The sequence below is a fragment of the Chrysochloris asiatica genome, unplaced genomic scaffold (genome assembly GCF_000296735.1).
Source record: "Chrysochloris asiatica unplaced genomic scaffold, ChrAsi1.0 scaffold00056, whole genome shotgun sequence".
NCBI lineage: Eukaryota > Metazoa > Chordata > Mammalia > Afrosoricida > Chrysochloridae > Chrysochloris > Chrysochloris asiatica.
The window spans coordinates 11,250,579-11,266,512 of NW_006408574.1; the positions used below are offsets into that span (position 1 = coordinate 11,250,579).

At 41.7% G+C, this 15,934-nt stretch overlaps 1 protein-coding gene across 2 annotated transcripts in view; it reads left to right on the forward strand.

Moving 5' to 3' along the window:
- The window catches only part of KIAA1432 (KIAA1432 ortholog), a 95,468-nt gene that overhangs the window by 51,853 nt on the left and 27,681 nt on the right, over window positions 1-15,934 (forward strand). For both annotated transcript variants that reach the window (XM_006863755.1, XM_006863756.1), the window contains exons 4-9: window positions 287-394; window positions 9,171-9,313; window positions 9,572-9,708; window positions 10,060-10,151; window positions 11,932-12,020; window positions 15,285-15,429. In XM_006863755.1, coding sequence (XP_006863817.1) covers window positions 287-394; window positions 9,171-9,313; window positions 9,572-9,708; window positions 10,060-10,151; window positions 11,932-12,020; window positions 15,285-15,429 — 714 coding nt within the window. The remainder of the gene's footprint in view (window positions 1-286; window positions 395-9,170; window positions 9,314-9,571; window positions 9,709-10,059; window positions 10,152-11,931; window positions 12,021-15,284; window positions 15,430-15,934) is intronic.

Consider the following 15,934-nt stretch of genomic DNA (forward strand, 5'->3'; position numbering starts at 1 on the left):
TACTCAGGAAGGACCACCCCTCATTTTAAATAAAATGTCTGCGGGTCCCCGTGAGAGTTCACGTTTGTCGTTGGTTTTCCCCTTGAATTTTCCCTCTGCCATCTATGTTAGACTCACTTTCCGTTGGTAAATAGATGGGTCAGCTGTAATGGAATGTAAGTCTGGTTGTCGTTCAGAATCTAAAGGATGAACACCTGATTTGCAGGTTTAATTGTACTGATCTTGTCTGTGGAGGAAAATTCTGTATCTTTTTCTTTAATCCTGTGTATTTTGCTGTTCTTTTTAGAGGAAGTTCACAAACAAAGGGAACACCACATTTTAAGGAAGAACAGTGTGCGCCAGCATTAAATTTAGAGATGAAGAAAATATTGGACTTACAAGCACCTATCATGAGGTATGATACTTTGGTTAAAACTTAACAGTGCTTATGACAGTATACATTGTAATGGGTTTGTCACGGTAGGACCCTGTGGCACTTAACAACAACAACCCTAGGTCTGTATTGCCTCTCTGCCTTAGCTCTGCCTGATTTCTCTGGTCAGCAGCACAGCCCATCAGGTCCCTAAGCTCTCCAGAAACCTAGGTCAGCCTTTACTAACTACCTTTCTCTTCAGCCCAGGGTACTGCCAATCAGCCTCATCTCCTATTGAACCCATGTTAACGATCTTAGTTAAGGCCCACTGACTTCATTTTCTTGACTAATACCAATTGTCTTCATAATAGAGGCTCTGCATCTAGGTGTGTTCCTGCTGAGAGCTTCTGAGGGTTTCAGCTCTGCATGCTCCATAACCTGACTCCCTCCTGCCTCTGGCTGCAGAATCCTCTCAGACACTCAGCTGAAGCAGCTCCTGCTTAGAGACTGGTCTGTTTTCTTGCTCTTACCTCAAACCACATTTCGCCCTGTCCCCGGGGCCTCGCCTCCGAGTGGACGTCAACAGTCAACTGTGGAGCTTTTTAAAAAAAAAAAAGAGAGACCGCTCGAGTTCCTCTCTGAAACGCTGATCCCTGAGCTGGAAGCTGTGCACCATTTTAAAAAATGTATAGAGAACGTTCTGAGCTCACTTGACCCCAAATATTGTTTTCATATTTTCTTCCCACTTTTAGAAGACAATTGCCTATTTTCAGGGAAAATTTGTTGAGTAAATGAAAAATCTCATAGATTTCCTATGTTTGCTACAATTGAAAATATTTAGCCCTCGCTCTGGTAGCGTAGTGGTTACAAATTGGGCCACTAACCTCAAGGTCGGTAGTTCGAAACTACCAGCTGTTCTGTGGGAGAAAGATGAGGCTTTCTGCTCCTGTAAAGATTTGCAGCCTTGGAAAACCCTGTACAGGGTCGCTGTGAGTCGGAAGCGACTCTACGGTACTTAACAACAACTTTTCTTTATGAAATGTTGTTAGGTGCCTTCAAGTTAATCTGTCAGAATTTCTTCGGGTTTTTCACTATGTAGAAATGAAGTGTTCTGTTCTTAGCTAATGGTGATGTAAATCCATCCATGTAGATTTTCAAGGACTACAGTGCAGCTAAGGAAGGAATAGCCAGGCAAGAGATAATAGGCGAACCCCCTCATTACACCTATGTGTGTCCTTTGTTCCAGCATTTCTGCTGCTGGAAATTTATCCTACAGATCCCCATTCATGATGCAGATGACATGCTTACGTTGTTCATGCTGTAAGAACAAAAGACTGAAAGCAGCCAAAATGCGTATTCTTATATTCACACAGTGAATATAGTATGCAGCGATGAACTCAGTGAGAACACTAGGGAAACAGTAATTGTTGGGTGAAATACGCAAGGCACATGTGTGGCTGGTATATAATAACGTTGCCATTTGTTTTTAAAATGGAGTTGGCGGTGCTAAAGGCTGGATATTCTTAAAAGGAAACCTAAGGTACTAGAGATGAAACTGGTGCACAGCGGCTGGGAGACAGGGTTAAAAGCAAGACTCTGGGTACTGTGTGCTCTTTTGAATACTGAACTGTATGAATGAAATGTGTGACTGTTGAGGTACAGGAATGTAATGCCTGCTTTAGAAAACAAACACCCTTCTGACTCACAGTTCAAATAAAAGCTTCTTTCATCATTTTTCTTGTTAGGACACAGTACAGAATGGCACTGGACCATAGTAAATAAAATTCTATGCCAGTCACTGGCTTTTACCTAGCTGCATTTAATCCAACCTTGTATATCTTATTCATATTAAAAAAGAATGTCATTTTTGGTTTTATTTGCTTACATGTGATCAGTTTTACAAAAGATTGAGTTCAGATACTTGGTCAGATTACTTGTTACCGTTACCTCAGATTTCATTTAGCTCCACATAGAGATTACTTTTCAAGAAATACTGTAACCTACACAAAGGAAACTTTGGGGCGTACCAAGCCTTGTGAAACTGCACAAGCATGGCTCTCTAGCCCCATCTGGAGATAGGAACTGTAGGGTGCATAGACATGGGACAGAAAAAACTTTCAAGAAAAGAATTTCTGCCAGCACAGAATGTTTAACCTCTCAGATGCTATTTTTAAATTTATAAATTTAAGCTTTCCGAAATCACCAAGGTCTCTCTTAAAATACCAATAAAAATGGCATCTTAGAGCAATTTTATGTTATTAGCACCAGTAACAAACACATGTTTGCTGGAAATGTGGTTAGAGATGCTTTATACAATTTTGAATTAAGTGAGAAAAAAGATTATGCGTAAGCTTTGTAACCAACTATGTTCCTTCCTGACACCAAAAATTGTCAGCCAAATAAAGTTCAGGATAATGATTCTAATTGTTGCTTGTAGGAACGAAAGTAGCCATCCTTGAATTTTTGATTAAAGAAAGACTATGGCTCTAATACTAAGTATGCAAATTCACTATTAATTGAGAATAGAGAATATTTAGAAGGTTAAAAAGTGATTAAATAACTCACAATCAAAATTCTTGGAAAGTTTCTAACTTTCAGCTTTTGTTGTTAAAGGCCACTGAGTCAGTTTCAACTCATAGCCACCCTGTATAGTTTCCAAGGCTTTAAATCTTTGTGGGAACAGAAAGCCTGATATTTCTCCCAGTGTCTGGTGGGCTTGAACCACCAACCTTGTGGTTCGCAATCCAGTGCTTATCCTATGGAACCACTTTGCTCCCAACTTTCAAATGCCACCATTTCGTTCCATATTTCCCCCCATCTCCAACACTGAAGAAAGCACTATAAAGTACTTGGTGTTTAATATTGTTAAGTGCCATCAAGTCGGTTCTAACTCATAACGACTCTGTATTGAGTTTCTAAGGAGCAACTGTTGGGTTTGAGCTGCCAACTTTTTAATAGTCGAGTGCTTAGCCTACATGCTATACCAGGACTCCTGTTCAATATTAGTATTAAACATTTTATTTTGTATTAAATATTTCTATTTGGTGTTCTTGGGTGCTGCAAATGGTTAATGACCTTGGCTGCTAACTAAAAGGTTGGTGGTTCAGGTCCACCGACAAGCATTTCAGAAGAAAGGTCCGGCAATTTGCTTCTGAAAAATCAGCTCTTTAAAAACCCTGCTCTGACACACATGGGGTCGGAATCAAGTGAGCAGCAGCTGGTGGCTAGAAATCTGTGTCATTAACAACTGACATCAAGCCTTTGTTTTGATAAGTTCATTTGCTTTCCAATGAAGAGAAGAATATAATTTCCTGTAGCTTCCTAGTCACAGTTGCTAATTCCAACATCAGGATGGCCTGTATTGACGTTTGACTCGGGTCACGTTTTCCTATGTATTCACACATCTGATTGTTTTTATAGCAGTGTTGAAAATGATAATGTTACAGTGTCTCTGAGTTCTGTTAACTTTGTTGAAAGAGTTGTGTTTTGCCTCGCAGGTAATTAAATGACTGTAGGATAATCGGATCTCTTGGGTGGATCTACTGGAATGTGCTTATAGCCCTGGTACACTCTTCACTCCTAAAGTGTGGCCCCTTCGGCCTTTAAATGGAAAGTTTGAGGTGTTTTTCAGGCCCCTCTTAATTTCATCTGACTCTTACTCCAAACTCCCGTCTCCTCTGCCATGGACAGCTGCTGAAAATCCCAGCTGTTCAGCCTCTTCTGCCTGTGTTTTTCCCCAAGTTTCTTGAAGTCTCACCCTCATCATGTATAGTTCAAGCATCAGCCAAAGATTTGAAGATTTTGTACACAGCTGCTGTGTGAGGAATCCCAAATCTGTCTTCAGCCCTGATCTAGCTTCTCAGCTGCAGACACGTGTCCCAGCTGTCTGAATGTGGGGGTGATAGCCTGCAGGTATCGCAGTGCTAACCCTGACGTCTCCTGAACCTGTCTGTCTTCACTACTTGGGTATTAAAGTCGTCCTGCCCAGTAGCCCGTGACCCGTCCTTTATTCTTTCCCTTTACATTCAGTTGATTAATTATGCTGACTGCTTTTTCCCCTTGTCAAATCCATCTCCTGATTTCCATCAGTGAAAACTGCTCCCATTGCCTCAGTTCAGGCTTTCTTCTTGCCTCTCGTACTGTGTGATTTTCTGTCTGAGCTCTTTCCCCCACCCCCAGCAATGGCCCCATATTTTTGCCAGACATACTTTTTTTATTTGAATATTTTATTGTGAACTTGGTGAGGGTTTTCAGAGCACCTCATCAGTTTTGAAGCCAGCAGTTCACACTCGTTCTGCTTTATCTTAGGCATTGAAGTCCCCTTACTGTAACATCATGGTCCCACTTCCTCCCTGAGGTTCATGTTTCCATTCGTCCTACCTAACTCTGCCCCTTGGGGAACTGCTACTGTTTTGATCTTAAACAGTTGATTAATCTTAGGGCCGTACCTCCCTAGTGGTGGTGTTACCCTTACCACCTGTCTGAGGAGCCCTGGTGGCGCTGTAGAGTAAGCAAACACTGGACTGCTAACTGCAGGTGGGGCAGTTCAAACTCACCAGCCAATCCATGGGAAACGGATAAGGCTTTCTGTTCCCAGAAACTCTTATTCAGGGCCCCCATGAGTCGGAACTGATTCAGTGGTAGTGGGTAGAGAGAGCTGGCTGGCTGGCTGAAGACAGACATATGCCGTCTATAAAAAAACCATCTGGTTCCTTTACGCCTAATGTGGCAATTTCCTAACATTGGCTTACTGTTTTATCATATGGGGAGTCCTGCTGTGGCATTTAGGAGAATCACTGGACTGTTAACCATGAGGTTGGCAGTTGAGACCCACCAGTGGCTCCTTGGACCCCTTATACAGACCACAGGGCACTCACAACAACAAGCTTTCCGCATTCGAATTCAGGCCTCTTCTCCTTTGTATCCCAGTTCACATTCCTAGTTCTCTGCCTCCTCCTCCTCTACAAACCTGCCTTCTCTGACAGCTCTGTAATAATTCCTCGCCTTGGTAGGGCCTCTTCTTTATCCTTAAGTCTTCACTCCCCTTAGTCACCCTTCATTCTCCTGCTCTGCGTTTGAGACGATCCAGCTTACCTGTCAGCTGTCACCTTTGGTTGGGATGTGCCTGATTACCACCGTTCCTGGTTCTAGCGCCTCTGCATCCGGACTGGGGCCTCTGTAGGGTGGGTGCAGTCTTATCCTCCACAGCTGCCCCAGGCCACAAGCAGAGCAAGCAGGCAGTGCACACTTCTTCATGAAAAAGCCAAGGCTTTCCTTTTTTTCTCTCCTTAGCGTTGAAGTTTGTGACATTTTAATTAAGCCTTTTCTTATCATTTGGGAAGGACTGGAACATATTTTTACTCTCTATAATAATTCTTTTTAAATATACAAAATGATTTTAATTGTTGTTGTTGTTGTTGTTAAGTGCTGTCAAGTAAGTCAGCTCTGACTCATAGGGATCCTGTATCCGTGGAGCTATTGGTAAGCTTGAACCGCTGATCTCGCAGTACAGCCCGACTTGGCAGTCCCACACATTAGCCCACAGCGCCATACCAGGAGCCCCTAATTGTCATTGCAAACTTTAAAATGGCCTACTTTGGTTTTGAATGTTGACCTGTTGTCATAGGAAGCGTATTTGTAGCCAATTAGAGCCTGGATTGGGGAGGGTTCTTCTAACGCTAACGTACCCACTGAGTGTTGTGAAGAATACCTCAGATGTGTTGCTTGGCTCTGGGCAACATGATGGGGTATGGCTCAGGAGAACGGAGCGAGTGTGTGCGCCCTACTCTCTATCTGAAGTGTTCTCTCCATGATGGTGAGCAGGTTGTCAGTCATTGTTCAGCCTTCATGTCTGCATATTGCTGACCACCATTGCTCCCAGGTGCAGTGATTCTCTTCAGGTGGAGAAGGAGGTGGGTGTGGGCAAAGGAGAAAATGTTAATGGAAAAATTCATGTTCAGAATGTTAAAATAAAATGTTAAAAATCAAAAGTTTACGGAAAAATTCCATTCTCATTTCCCTCCATTTTCCCACGAGCTTCGTAGAGCCCCTCGTAGAGTCTGACAGAAATCGAGGCTGAGTCCTGCCAAGTGAGAGTCTCTGCTAACCCAGTGTGTGGCCCCAGCAGACCGAAAGCATGTGGTTTTTAGTCTCTGCTCACCTCATGACGTTACATACATTCTGCCCCTAAAGTAGACTCTTGAAAGAATATGTAGTATTTGTAAAAGTGAATTTTAAAAACTTTCTGTAACTTGGGAATTTTAATTGATTCCAAATGCTGAGGCATTGAAGAGAGAGTGCCGGGTAAGGGAACACCTGATTCTAATCTTTCTCAATACTTTTATCATTGAGGACAAAGCACAGTCAAGTCCATGGGGAGTGAGTCATTAAAAGTCAGCTGTACAAAGAGTTGTTGGTTTAGTTTAAGAATAAAAACGTTAAATATACTTTTCCCATTAAGGGTTAAAATATATACATTTGCTGTGGTTAAGTGCCATTGAGTCAGTTCTGACCCATAGTGACCCTGTATAGGGTTTCCAAGGAGCAACTGGTGAGGTTGAACCACTGATCTTGCGGTTCAAACTGACCTTGCAGTCCAGCACTTTAACCCTCAGCGCCACCCCAGGACTCCTAAAGTACACTGGTCCCTCCTTAACGATGAAGTTACGTGTATGCAGGCACACCTCAGAGATGCTGGGGGCTCCCCTCCAGGCCACGGCAGTGAGGAAAGCATTGCAATAAAGTGAGTTACACGCACTTGTTCCTAGGGCATGTAAAAGTTACGTCAGCACCCTACATGGTCTATTAAGAATGTAATAGCATTATGAAAAAGCAGGAAATACTGTGAGAATTCCAAAATGTGACAGAGATACAAATTAAGCAATGCTGTTGAAAAAATAGCACCAATAGACTTGTTGGACACAGAATCACCACAGACATTCAATTTGTTTTTGTTGTTTTTTTTAATCTATAAATCAATAGCTATACGATGTCTGTCTAGATATCAATGTAGATATAAAACATTCCTTCTTTTTACATGTGAAGTCTGTATAGTACTTAATACTGCCTCCTTGTCTTCAATGAACCTTACTCCCTCAGTTTTCTTGGGACCAGGTTTCAGGGGGTTCTCCTGGGTCTTTTGGTCTCCTCTTTGCCAGCCCCTTTGCAGTTTCATTTGTGGGTTCCACTGTCTTCTCGTGGGTCCTCCTTTCCTGCCTCCCTCCCTCTCATTAAACATTTAGTGCCAAATATATAACCAGGACTAGAGGCATTCTCCGCTATTGAGGGGAGCAAGAAAAATGCTAAGACATCTTTGCCAAATAAGATACCCTACTACATAATTGTTTTTCAGTACTTGAATGAGCGAGGTCTTCTAAAAGGAGGGCTATATTTTATTCACCTTTAAATCTCCAATGCAGAGCATAGAACCTGTCACAAAGTGTGGGCTTAGTAAATATTTCAGTGAGCCTGTCAGTTCTGTCTCTCAAATCTTAACTGGGAAGATCATGTCTTGTCTCTCTCAGCCACCTTAGCTTATGGATCTATCTCCCCCCTGCTTCCTCTCGAGGTTATTGCAATATCATTTAATTAAAATAAAAATTAAAAACTTATACAACATTGTTCCTGAGACACACCACAATCACCACATGTGGTCGGTGGCTACCATATTGGTGGTAATGATGTGGAAAGTTCTCTTGACAATGATTGTTGTTGTGGTTAGGTGCCATCAAGTCGGTACCAACTCATAGTAACCCTATGTACAACAGAATGAAACACTGCCTGGTCCTGGGCCAACCTCACAAGCTTGAGCCCATTGATGCTGCCACTTTGCCAATCCATTTCTCTGGAAGTCTTCCTGTTTTTCTCTGACCCTCTACCTTACCAAACATGATATCCTTCCCTAGCGACTGGTCCCTCCTGACAATGTGTCTGAAGTATGAGACACAAAGTTTGGCCATCTTGGCCTCCAAGGAGCACTCTGGCTGCACTTCTTCCAACACAGATCTATGTTGGTTCTTTTGGCAGCCCATGGTACTTTCAATATTCTCCTCCAACACCATAACTCAAAGGCATCCATTCTTCTACAGTCTTCCTATTCACTGTCCAGCTTTCGTATGCATATGACGTTATTGAAAATGCCATGGCTTGGGTCAGGCACCCCTTAGTCCTCAAGCTGACATCGTTGCTCTTCAACACTTTAAAGGGCTCTGGTGCAGAACCTCTATACTCTGTGGATCCACAGTCTCATCCTGGTTTTAGTTCCGGGCTCTTTTGAGTTTCCCTGCCTCTTCCTTTTCTTGTCAGCTCTCATTTATCCTTCTACTTCTAATTTGCTGTTTCATATTTCTAATTTAAAACCTAGTCATCAAGTTAAGACCTTAGCTGCCCATGGTCCTTCATTTCTTCCAGAATCTCTAGTTCTAGGTTGAATTGGCGGCTGTGGAGGTTGTGTGCCATTCAGTCAGTTCCGACTCTTAAGTCACCGTGTACAGGGTTTCTGAGGATGTAAATCTTTACAGAAGGAGAAAGTCTTATCTTTCTCCTGCAGAATGACCAGTAGTTTCGAACTACTAACTTTAAGGTTAGCAACCCGACTTGTAACCACTATGCTACTGTAGGTGCTCCTTCTAGGTTGAATTATAGATAAGTAAAAATGCTATGTTGGTAAACCCCAGATAAATGGAAATGTTTTCTAAATGGTTTTCATGATTTTCTTTGCCTAAGTGTTCTCCAAAACAATCATATTCGTATTCTCATGACTTAGCCAGCATGCTCTCCCTCCTAAGTGAACTGACTCGAAATTGCTAACTCCCTACAGTTTGCAGTCTGTGCTGGAAGATCTCCTGGTTGCTACTTCTGACGGACTTCTTCATCTTATTCACTGGGAAGGCATGACAAATGGAAGGAAAGCCATTGATCTTTGCACAGTACCCTTTTCAGTAGATCTACAGTCTACTAGAGGTAAGTGTACTTTCTGCGTGGAGTGGAACCTGGTGTATAGTATTTGAGGTAATGGACTTAGGATATCTTGCCTGGACGCACATCAGTTTTTCTGCTATGGAATGAATCATCATGCAAGGGAGAGATATATACATATAACTGTCTGGAAGAAAGGCTAGTGTAATGTTGTTTGACTGTGATTTGGTCCTTCTAACGATCCTTACAGGATGTGCATATAGAATGTGAGAGAGTGATTCATGTATTTTGTTTTCTCTTCAGCAGGTTCATTCCTGGGCTTTGCAGACGTGTACGTCAGAGACATGGAATACTGTGCCACACTAGATGGATTTGCTGTTGTGTTTAACGATGGCAAAGTGGGATTTATTACACCAGTATCGGGCAAATTCACTGCAGAGGTATGATTGGCTGACTTTGCATGTTTATTTCATTTTGCACTCATTAATTTTCCTCACTGTTCTTAACACACATACACCCTATTTTCTGCATTTATTTAGGATTTCAGAGGTCGTCATTAAATCATGTTTAAATCAAAAGTAGACATGTAAATAATATAGACAAATAACTATCTAAGACATGTTGAAGAAAACCAATAGTTCTTGCCTGCCTCTCCGCTTCAGCTCATCCCCAGTTACTCCCTATTCAGAGGCAACTGCTTTCTATGCCTTGGCTGATTATTTTACTATTTACCCTCACATACTGGCTTTTTTGGTACTGCTCTACTACTTTGTCCTTCTTTGATTTTACAGCAGCTCCATGGAGTTTGGCCCCAAGATGTTGTTGATGGAACCTGTGTAGCTGTAAATAACAAGTATCGACTAATGGCATTTGGTTGTGCAAGGTAATTGATAAAGACTTTCATATTTTATTATTTAGTTTTAAACTTTAACTGTGAATTAGGTGAAGGTTTATAGGACAAATCGGTTTTCCATTGAACAGTTCTCACACATTTTGTTTCATGTCATTGATTGCAATGTAGATTTGTGTATTTTTGAGAGTGGTTGCCAAAAATCATGTTTTTTAAGCATAAGATTTGCATAATATACTTGTTAGCTTGGTCATGCTTTTCATAATTTCTAAGTCAGCCTTGCTTAAAAAAAACAGTCTGAAACTGTGTGTTCAAATTGAAGCAAACAAATATTAAAAGCAAATTCTGGAGAGTTGAGCATTTTCATTTTTAAAAATGGGCTTTTCAGAGATGGAAAATCAAGTTAATTGTTAAATTTTAGGCTTTGTACAACCTCGCTATAAGTCGGAACCGACTCCACAGCACACAACAACAACTGTGGAGAAGAGCATCTAGAAGAACTCAAACTCCATTTGCATGACTTGAATCCATTGTCTTTTCCAGTTGTCTTGCTTTAGAAAGTTGTGTGACGCTGAAGCTTAAGCACTGGACTGCTAACCACAAGGTCAGCAGCTTAAACCACCAGCTGCTCCTTGGAAACCCTGTACAGGGTTGCTATGAGTTGGTACCACAGAAAGGAAAAGATGAAACAGCCAACTGCTAAATCGGGCTAGGCTGCCACACTCTGGTTTGAGATGAAGTGAGCTGGATTTTCAAATACTGCCAACTCCAGATTTTGATAACAAGGTTGTTTGTCTTATAAAACAAGTTCAGGAAGGGTTCCTCTTTTTCTCTTCTGTGTTCTTTTTGAATATATGTGATAGAATTTGTGGTTAGAGGCAGCTGAAGCTGAGCCTGGAATTTTCTTTGTGGGAATATTTTGGACTGCAAATTCAATTCCGTTTTTAAAATAGATGTGAAAAGATTTACATTTTCTATCTCTTCCTAAGTCATGTTTTCTATAAATGTATTTTCTTTCATATACATTTTTTAATGTGTTGGCACGAAGGGTCAGTGTCTTTAATATTGTGAAAAAAATTTTCAGAAATATGCATGAATATTAATTTTTTTCATTTAACTTTTTAAGAAGAAATTTGTAAGCAAATAGAAAAGCTGAAAGAATAATGTGCAGAAATCTGTACACCAAATTTACATCGAACCTAGATTCAAGTTATAAACGTTTTCCGTGTCTGCTTCATCTAGCTTTGTATATATGAATATAGCCTTCTATGTAATGTTTGCTATTGAAGTAAGTTATGAAACAACAAGCGTGTTGTTTTATGACTTGGTTTCTGAGAGTCCGGAGCTGCTTAAGTGTTGGGGTTTCTGGCTCAGGGTCTTTTGTAAGTCCAGTATCCAGTGGGGCTGTAGTCATCTCAGGGCTGGACTGGGATGAAGGAACCCACCTCTAGTTCAGTCTTGTGGCTGACAGGCACCTGTATGTCAGTAACATGGCACTGGCTTCACCCAGAGCAGGTGGTTCAGGAGGATGGAAGCTGCAGTCTTTTATTCCTAATGAAACATCACCCTTTCTGCCAGATGCTGTTGGTCACATGCACGAACCGTGGCACAGCATGGAAAGTTGCTAGAGACATTTATTCAAATTTATTTATAAAAAATGGTTCTGTTCCAGTTTACACTCCTAATCAGCCAAACATGATGTATTCTTAATAATACTTTTTATATTTGTGTTTGTCTTTGTTTTTTCATGAAATCGGTTGTCTTAAAAGGCTTCTCAACGTTCTGACCAAAGTTTTCTTGTTTGTCTTCACAGTGGGTCTGTGCAGGTTTACACAATCGAGAACACCACTGGTGCCATGCTGCTGTCTCATAAGCTAGAACTGACCGCAAAACAGTATCCTGGTAAGTCTTTTGTTTTTTAATGTTAATGTGTAGCAAATACTGATTTTTTAACTTAGATGGAGCGAAAAAACCATATTGCATGTGGCCTGAGGATTTCTGTGTCTCCAGGGAAGCTCCTGTAACACATATTACGTCCCTTTGTTTCATCCTCTCCGTGTGGTGCTGCAGGATAATGCACTGGACTTAAAGGTTGGTGGTTCAAATCCACCAGCCGCTCCTTGGAAACCCTATACAGGGTCGCTATGAGTCGGAACTGACTCAACAGCACTTAACAACAATAATCCTCAGTGTTGTTACCAAACTTTTATCTTCTGCACCCCTGTCTGGATTTGGCTGTCGTCCCTTACCTGTTAAAGTTCCCTGTTATTTCATCTCTTCCGATTTCATTTATACCTTTGACACTTCCTTCTGGAGTCTCTCTGATGTGCTAGACCCTATTGTGCGTACAGTATGTAAATGGATTAGTGGTTCAGAAATCTTGTGAATGAACCCTTTAGGGAGTCTCTGCTGCCCACAGGACTCAGTCTAAACACCTAGTGTCACTGGAAATGCTCTCCTCTGTAAGGAACAGAATGCCCAGCTTGCTGCCGCTGAAACCCATAGTTTATTTTCTCCAAAGCAAGCAGTCCAGAGGTCAGCTTTACTGCTGTACGTGGGCCTTCCTCCTGACCCTAAGCGTTACTGCTTCGTCTGAGTCCAGAAGGAAGGAGGAAGCAAGGTACTTCAATTGTTTTATCAGAAAAGCAAATACTTTCTTCTTGAAGTCCTCCCATATATCCCCCTGTTCCAGCTGCCAGCCAACTTATATGTAACTGGCCATAGCTAGGTCACATGGGTTCTCAGCCTTTCTGACCAAAGTGGGCAAAGAGAGGAAGGCTGGGACAGATGTAAGATTAGCCAATCACAGTGTCTACCTCACCCCTGCCGTATCAGACCTTCTGGCAGTATTTCTTGGTTCACTGCATCCCTGGGGCCTATAATCTTCTCACAGTATCACTAAACCAAGGGAAATATAGGGGGCTTCTGAATATCTTCGGACAAATGGAATTGAAAGAGAATGGAGTTTTTTCCAGGAACCTCCTGACGCCCCCTGGTACTATCCATGTAGTCAGGAGCTGGGTCACAGCACAGCCGCCAGTCTCCCTGCGCTCCGCCCGCAGCTGCCTAACTCTAGCACTAGCCAATCTGGCTTGCGTTTTCTCTTGCCCTTTGACTCCTAGAGACTTTTCTGTCTGTGTTTGGAGATTCAGCTCTGTAAGAGAAATTTGCTGAATGTCTTTTTAACATACTTTTCTCATGAGTGGAGATGATCATACTGTATATTGGTTTTTACAACATCAACACCCCCAAAGTCTTACTTCCTGGAAGAGAAACATCATTAACATTTTAATGTCTATCCCTACCACTAGATTTTAGAACTTTTTGAAACCCTTTCATGTATATGCTTTAAAAATACTTACTTTCAATATATATGTATGTATTTTCAGGCGGGGTATTAGGAATACTGATAATAAGCCATCTGTGTCTACAAACACTGACATCTTTTCATTACAGTAACTATATCCAAGCCCTCCCCCTCGGTTTTTTTTACATGGTCACTTGCTTTAGTTGTGTAACTTGTTTGTTTTTCTTTGTTTCTTCTGGTTTGCACTTAAATTCCTCACCTGGATAAGTGTAAAGTATGGTACTATGTTTCTTACACATATTCCTATTTATCTTTTACTTACGTAAATAAAATGAATATTCAGGTACATAGTCAAGGTGAGAAATGCTAATGTAAGAATTCGAACACAGATGAGGAAACTATTCTCGTCACCAAGCTGCAGTCTGTATGCCTTCCCTTTACAGCATATGTACTTATTTTATTAGCAGCTTCTAATAGAAAGAATTTTTGTTGAAAAGAAAGTGATCCTCTAGATCTTTTGGAATTGTAGAGGAGAGATGCTGGCATGTTTACTCAAATTCTCCATTTAAGAAACTTGGATTTTAATACACAGTGAATGAGTTAAAATTATAGACATAGATATTTCGTTATCTGGATATGGAGATGTAGGTATTTACAGGTAATTAAATATGTAGAGGTATCCTGGTATGATACTGTATGATAAGTACTGGATTGCTAACTACAAGTTCAGCTGTTCAAACCCACCAGCTGTTGCTGGGAAACCCTATACAGGGTCACTGTGAGTCGGAACAGACTTGAAACACTTACAACAACAACTATACAGATATTTCGTTATCTGTATATGGAGTGGAAAGAACCGTTGTTAGATCAAAGATGATGTGAGTCCTCAGGCTGCAGTATGCTGATTCCTCATGGAGGTCGAGTGTCCTGGTGCCTGGTGTGGTACCACAGGGTAAGCATTCAACCTCAAGGTCAGTTTTAACGGCAAGATCTGCAGTTCAAACTCACCAGCCACTCCTTGAAACGACCCTCCTATACAGAGTCACTATGAATCAGAACTGACTCGACAGCACATAACAACAACAGGGGTTGAAAGTCAAGTTATTTGGCCTTACATCCCTTTTATATTGCCAACATGGTGTAAAGATATAGTTGTTGTTGTTAAGTGTCGTCGGGTTGGTTGCCTCTCACAGCAATCCTATATAAGGTTTCCAAGGCGCAGCTAGTGAGTTTGAACTGGCAGCCTTTTAGTTAGCAGACCAGTGCTTATCCTACAGCACCACACCAGAACTGCAGTATGAAGATTGTTGTTGTTGTTGTTATGTGCCATGGAGTTGGTTCTGACTCATAGCAGTATGAAGATAGTCACACAGTATTACTTGCGGACTTTTTGCTTTGCGAAGTGTTTTCACAGTCAGTATTGAATCATTATGTTGTTGTTGTTAGGTGCCATCGAGTTGGTACCAACCCATAGGGACATTGTGCACAGCAGACGAAACACTGCCCGATCCTGGGGGGCCAACCTCACTACTGTTGCCACGCTTGAGTCCATCAATGCTGTAGAGCTTGTTATAGAAACTGACCTGCTCACCGCTAAAGTCTTTTACTTGTATACACTGGGAGTCTAACAGTGCCCAGAAACGACTTTTACTTCTTTCCAGTCACTTGGGCACCAAGTTTGTTCTACTTAGATCAGGACAAGACTTAGGGCCTTCCTGATTGAATAGTCCTAAATGAGCAGGATTCATTTGATTATCTGAAATTGCGCCTTTCTGTGTGGGTAGAAGATATGGACTAAATACACTGTGTGTTTCTGAAACAGTGATTTACTTTTAACTCCTTTCATCATTTCTTCACAGACATTTGGAACAAAACAGGGGCTGTGAAATTGATCCGATGGTCTCCTGACAATAGTGTTGTGACAGTGACTTGGGAATGTGGAGGCCTTTCTTTATGGAGCGTGTTTGGGGCCCAGCTGGTTTGTACCCTTGGAGGAGATTTTGCGTGAGTAAATTCCAACCAGTTCTAGATTAAATAACTTCACTAGCCTTCAGACAGTAAGCACACACACACATTGTGTCATTGTTGTTGTTAAGTGCCATTGAGTTGGTCCCGACTCATAGCGACCCTCTATAGGGTTTCTGAGGAGCGGCTGGTGAGCTTGAACCACTGACCTTGCGGTTCAAACTGACTTTGCAGTCCAGTACATTAATCCACAGTGCTACACCAGGACTTTGTGTCATAGGCTGTCCTTCTCCCCCTGCCGTTTTTTTTAAATTCTTGGATCATTTGGGGCTTTAGGGGGTTTATCCCAAAACAGTTTGTAAAGTTCAGCAATGTGTTGATTCTTCAGACATCCATCCTCTTAAAGCTGTCCATTCAGTGACATTTACTGGCATTCTGCTATGTGTCTGGCAGCATGTTAGAGTCAGTGCTGCATCAGACACGGCATGTTAGAGTCACCGCTGCATCAGACATAGCATGTTAGAGTCAGTGCTGCATCAGACAC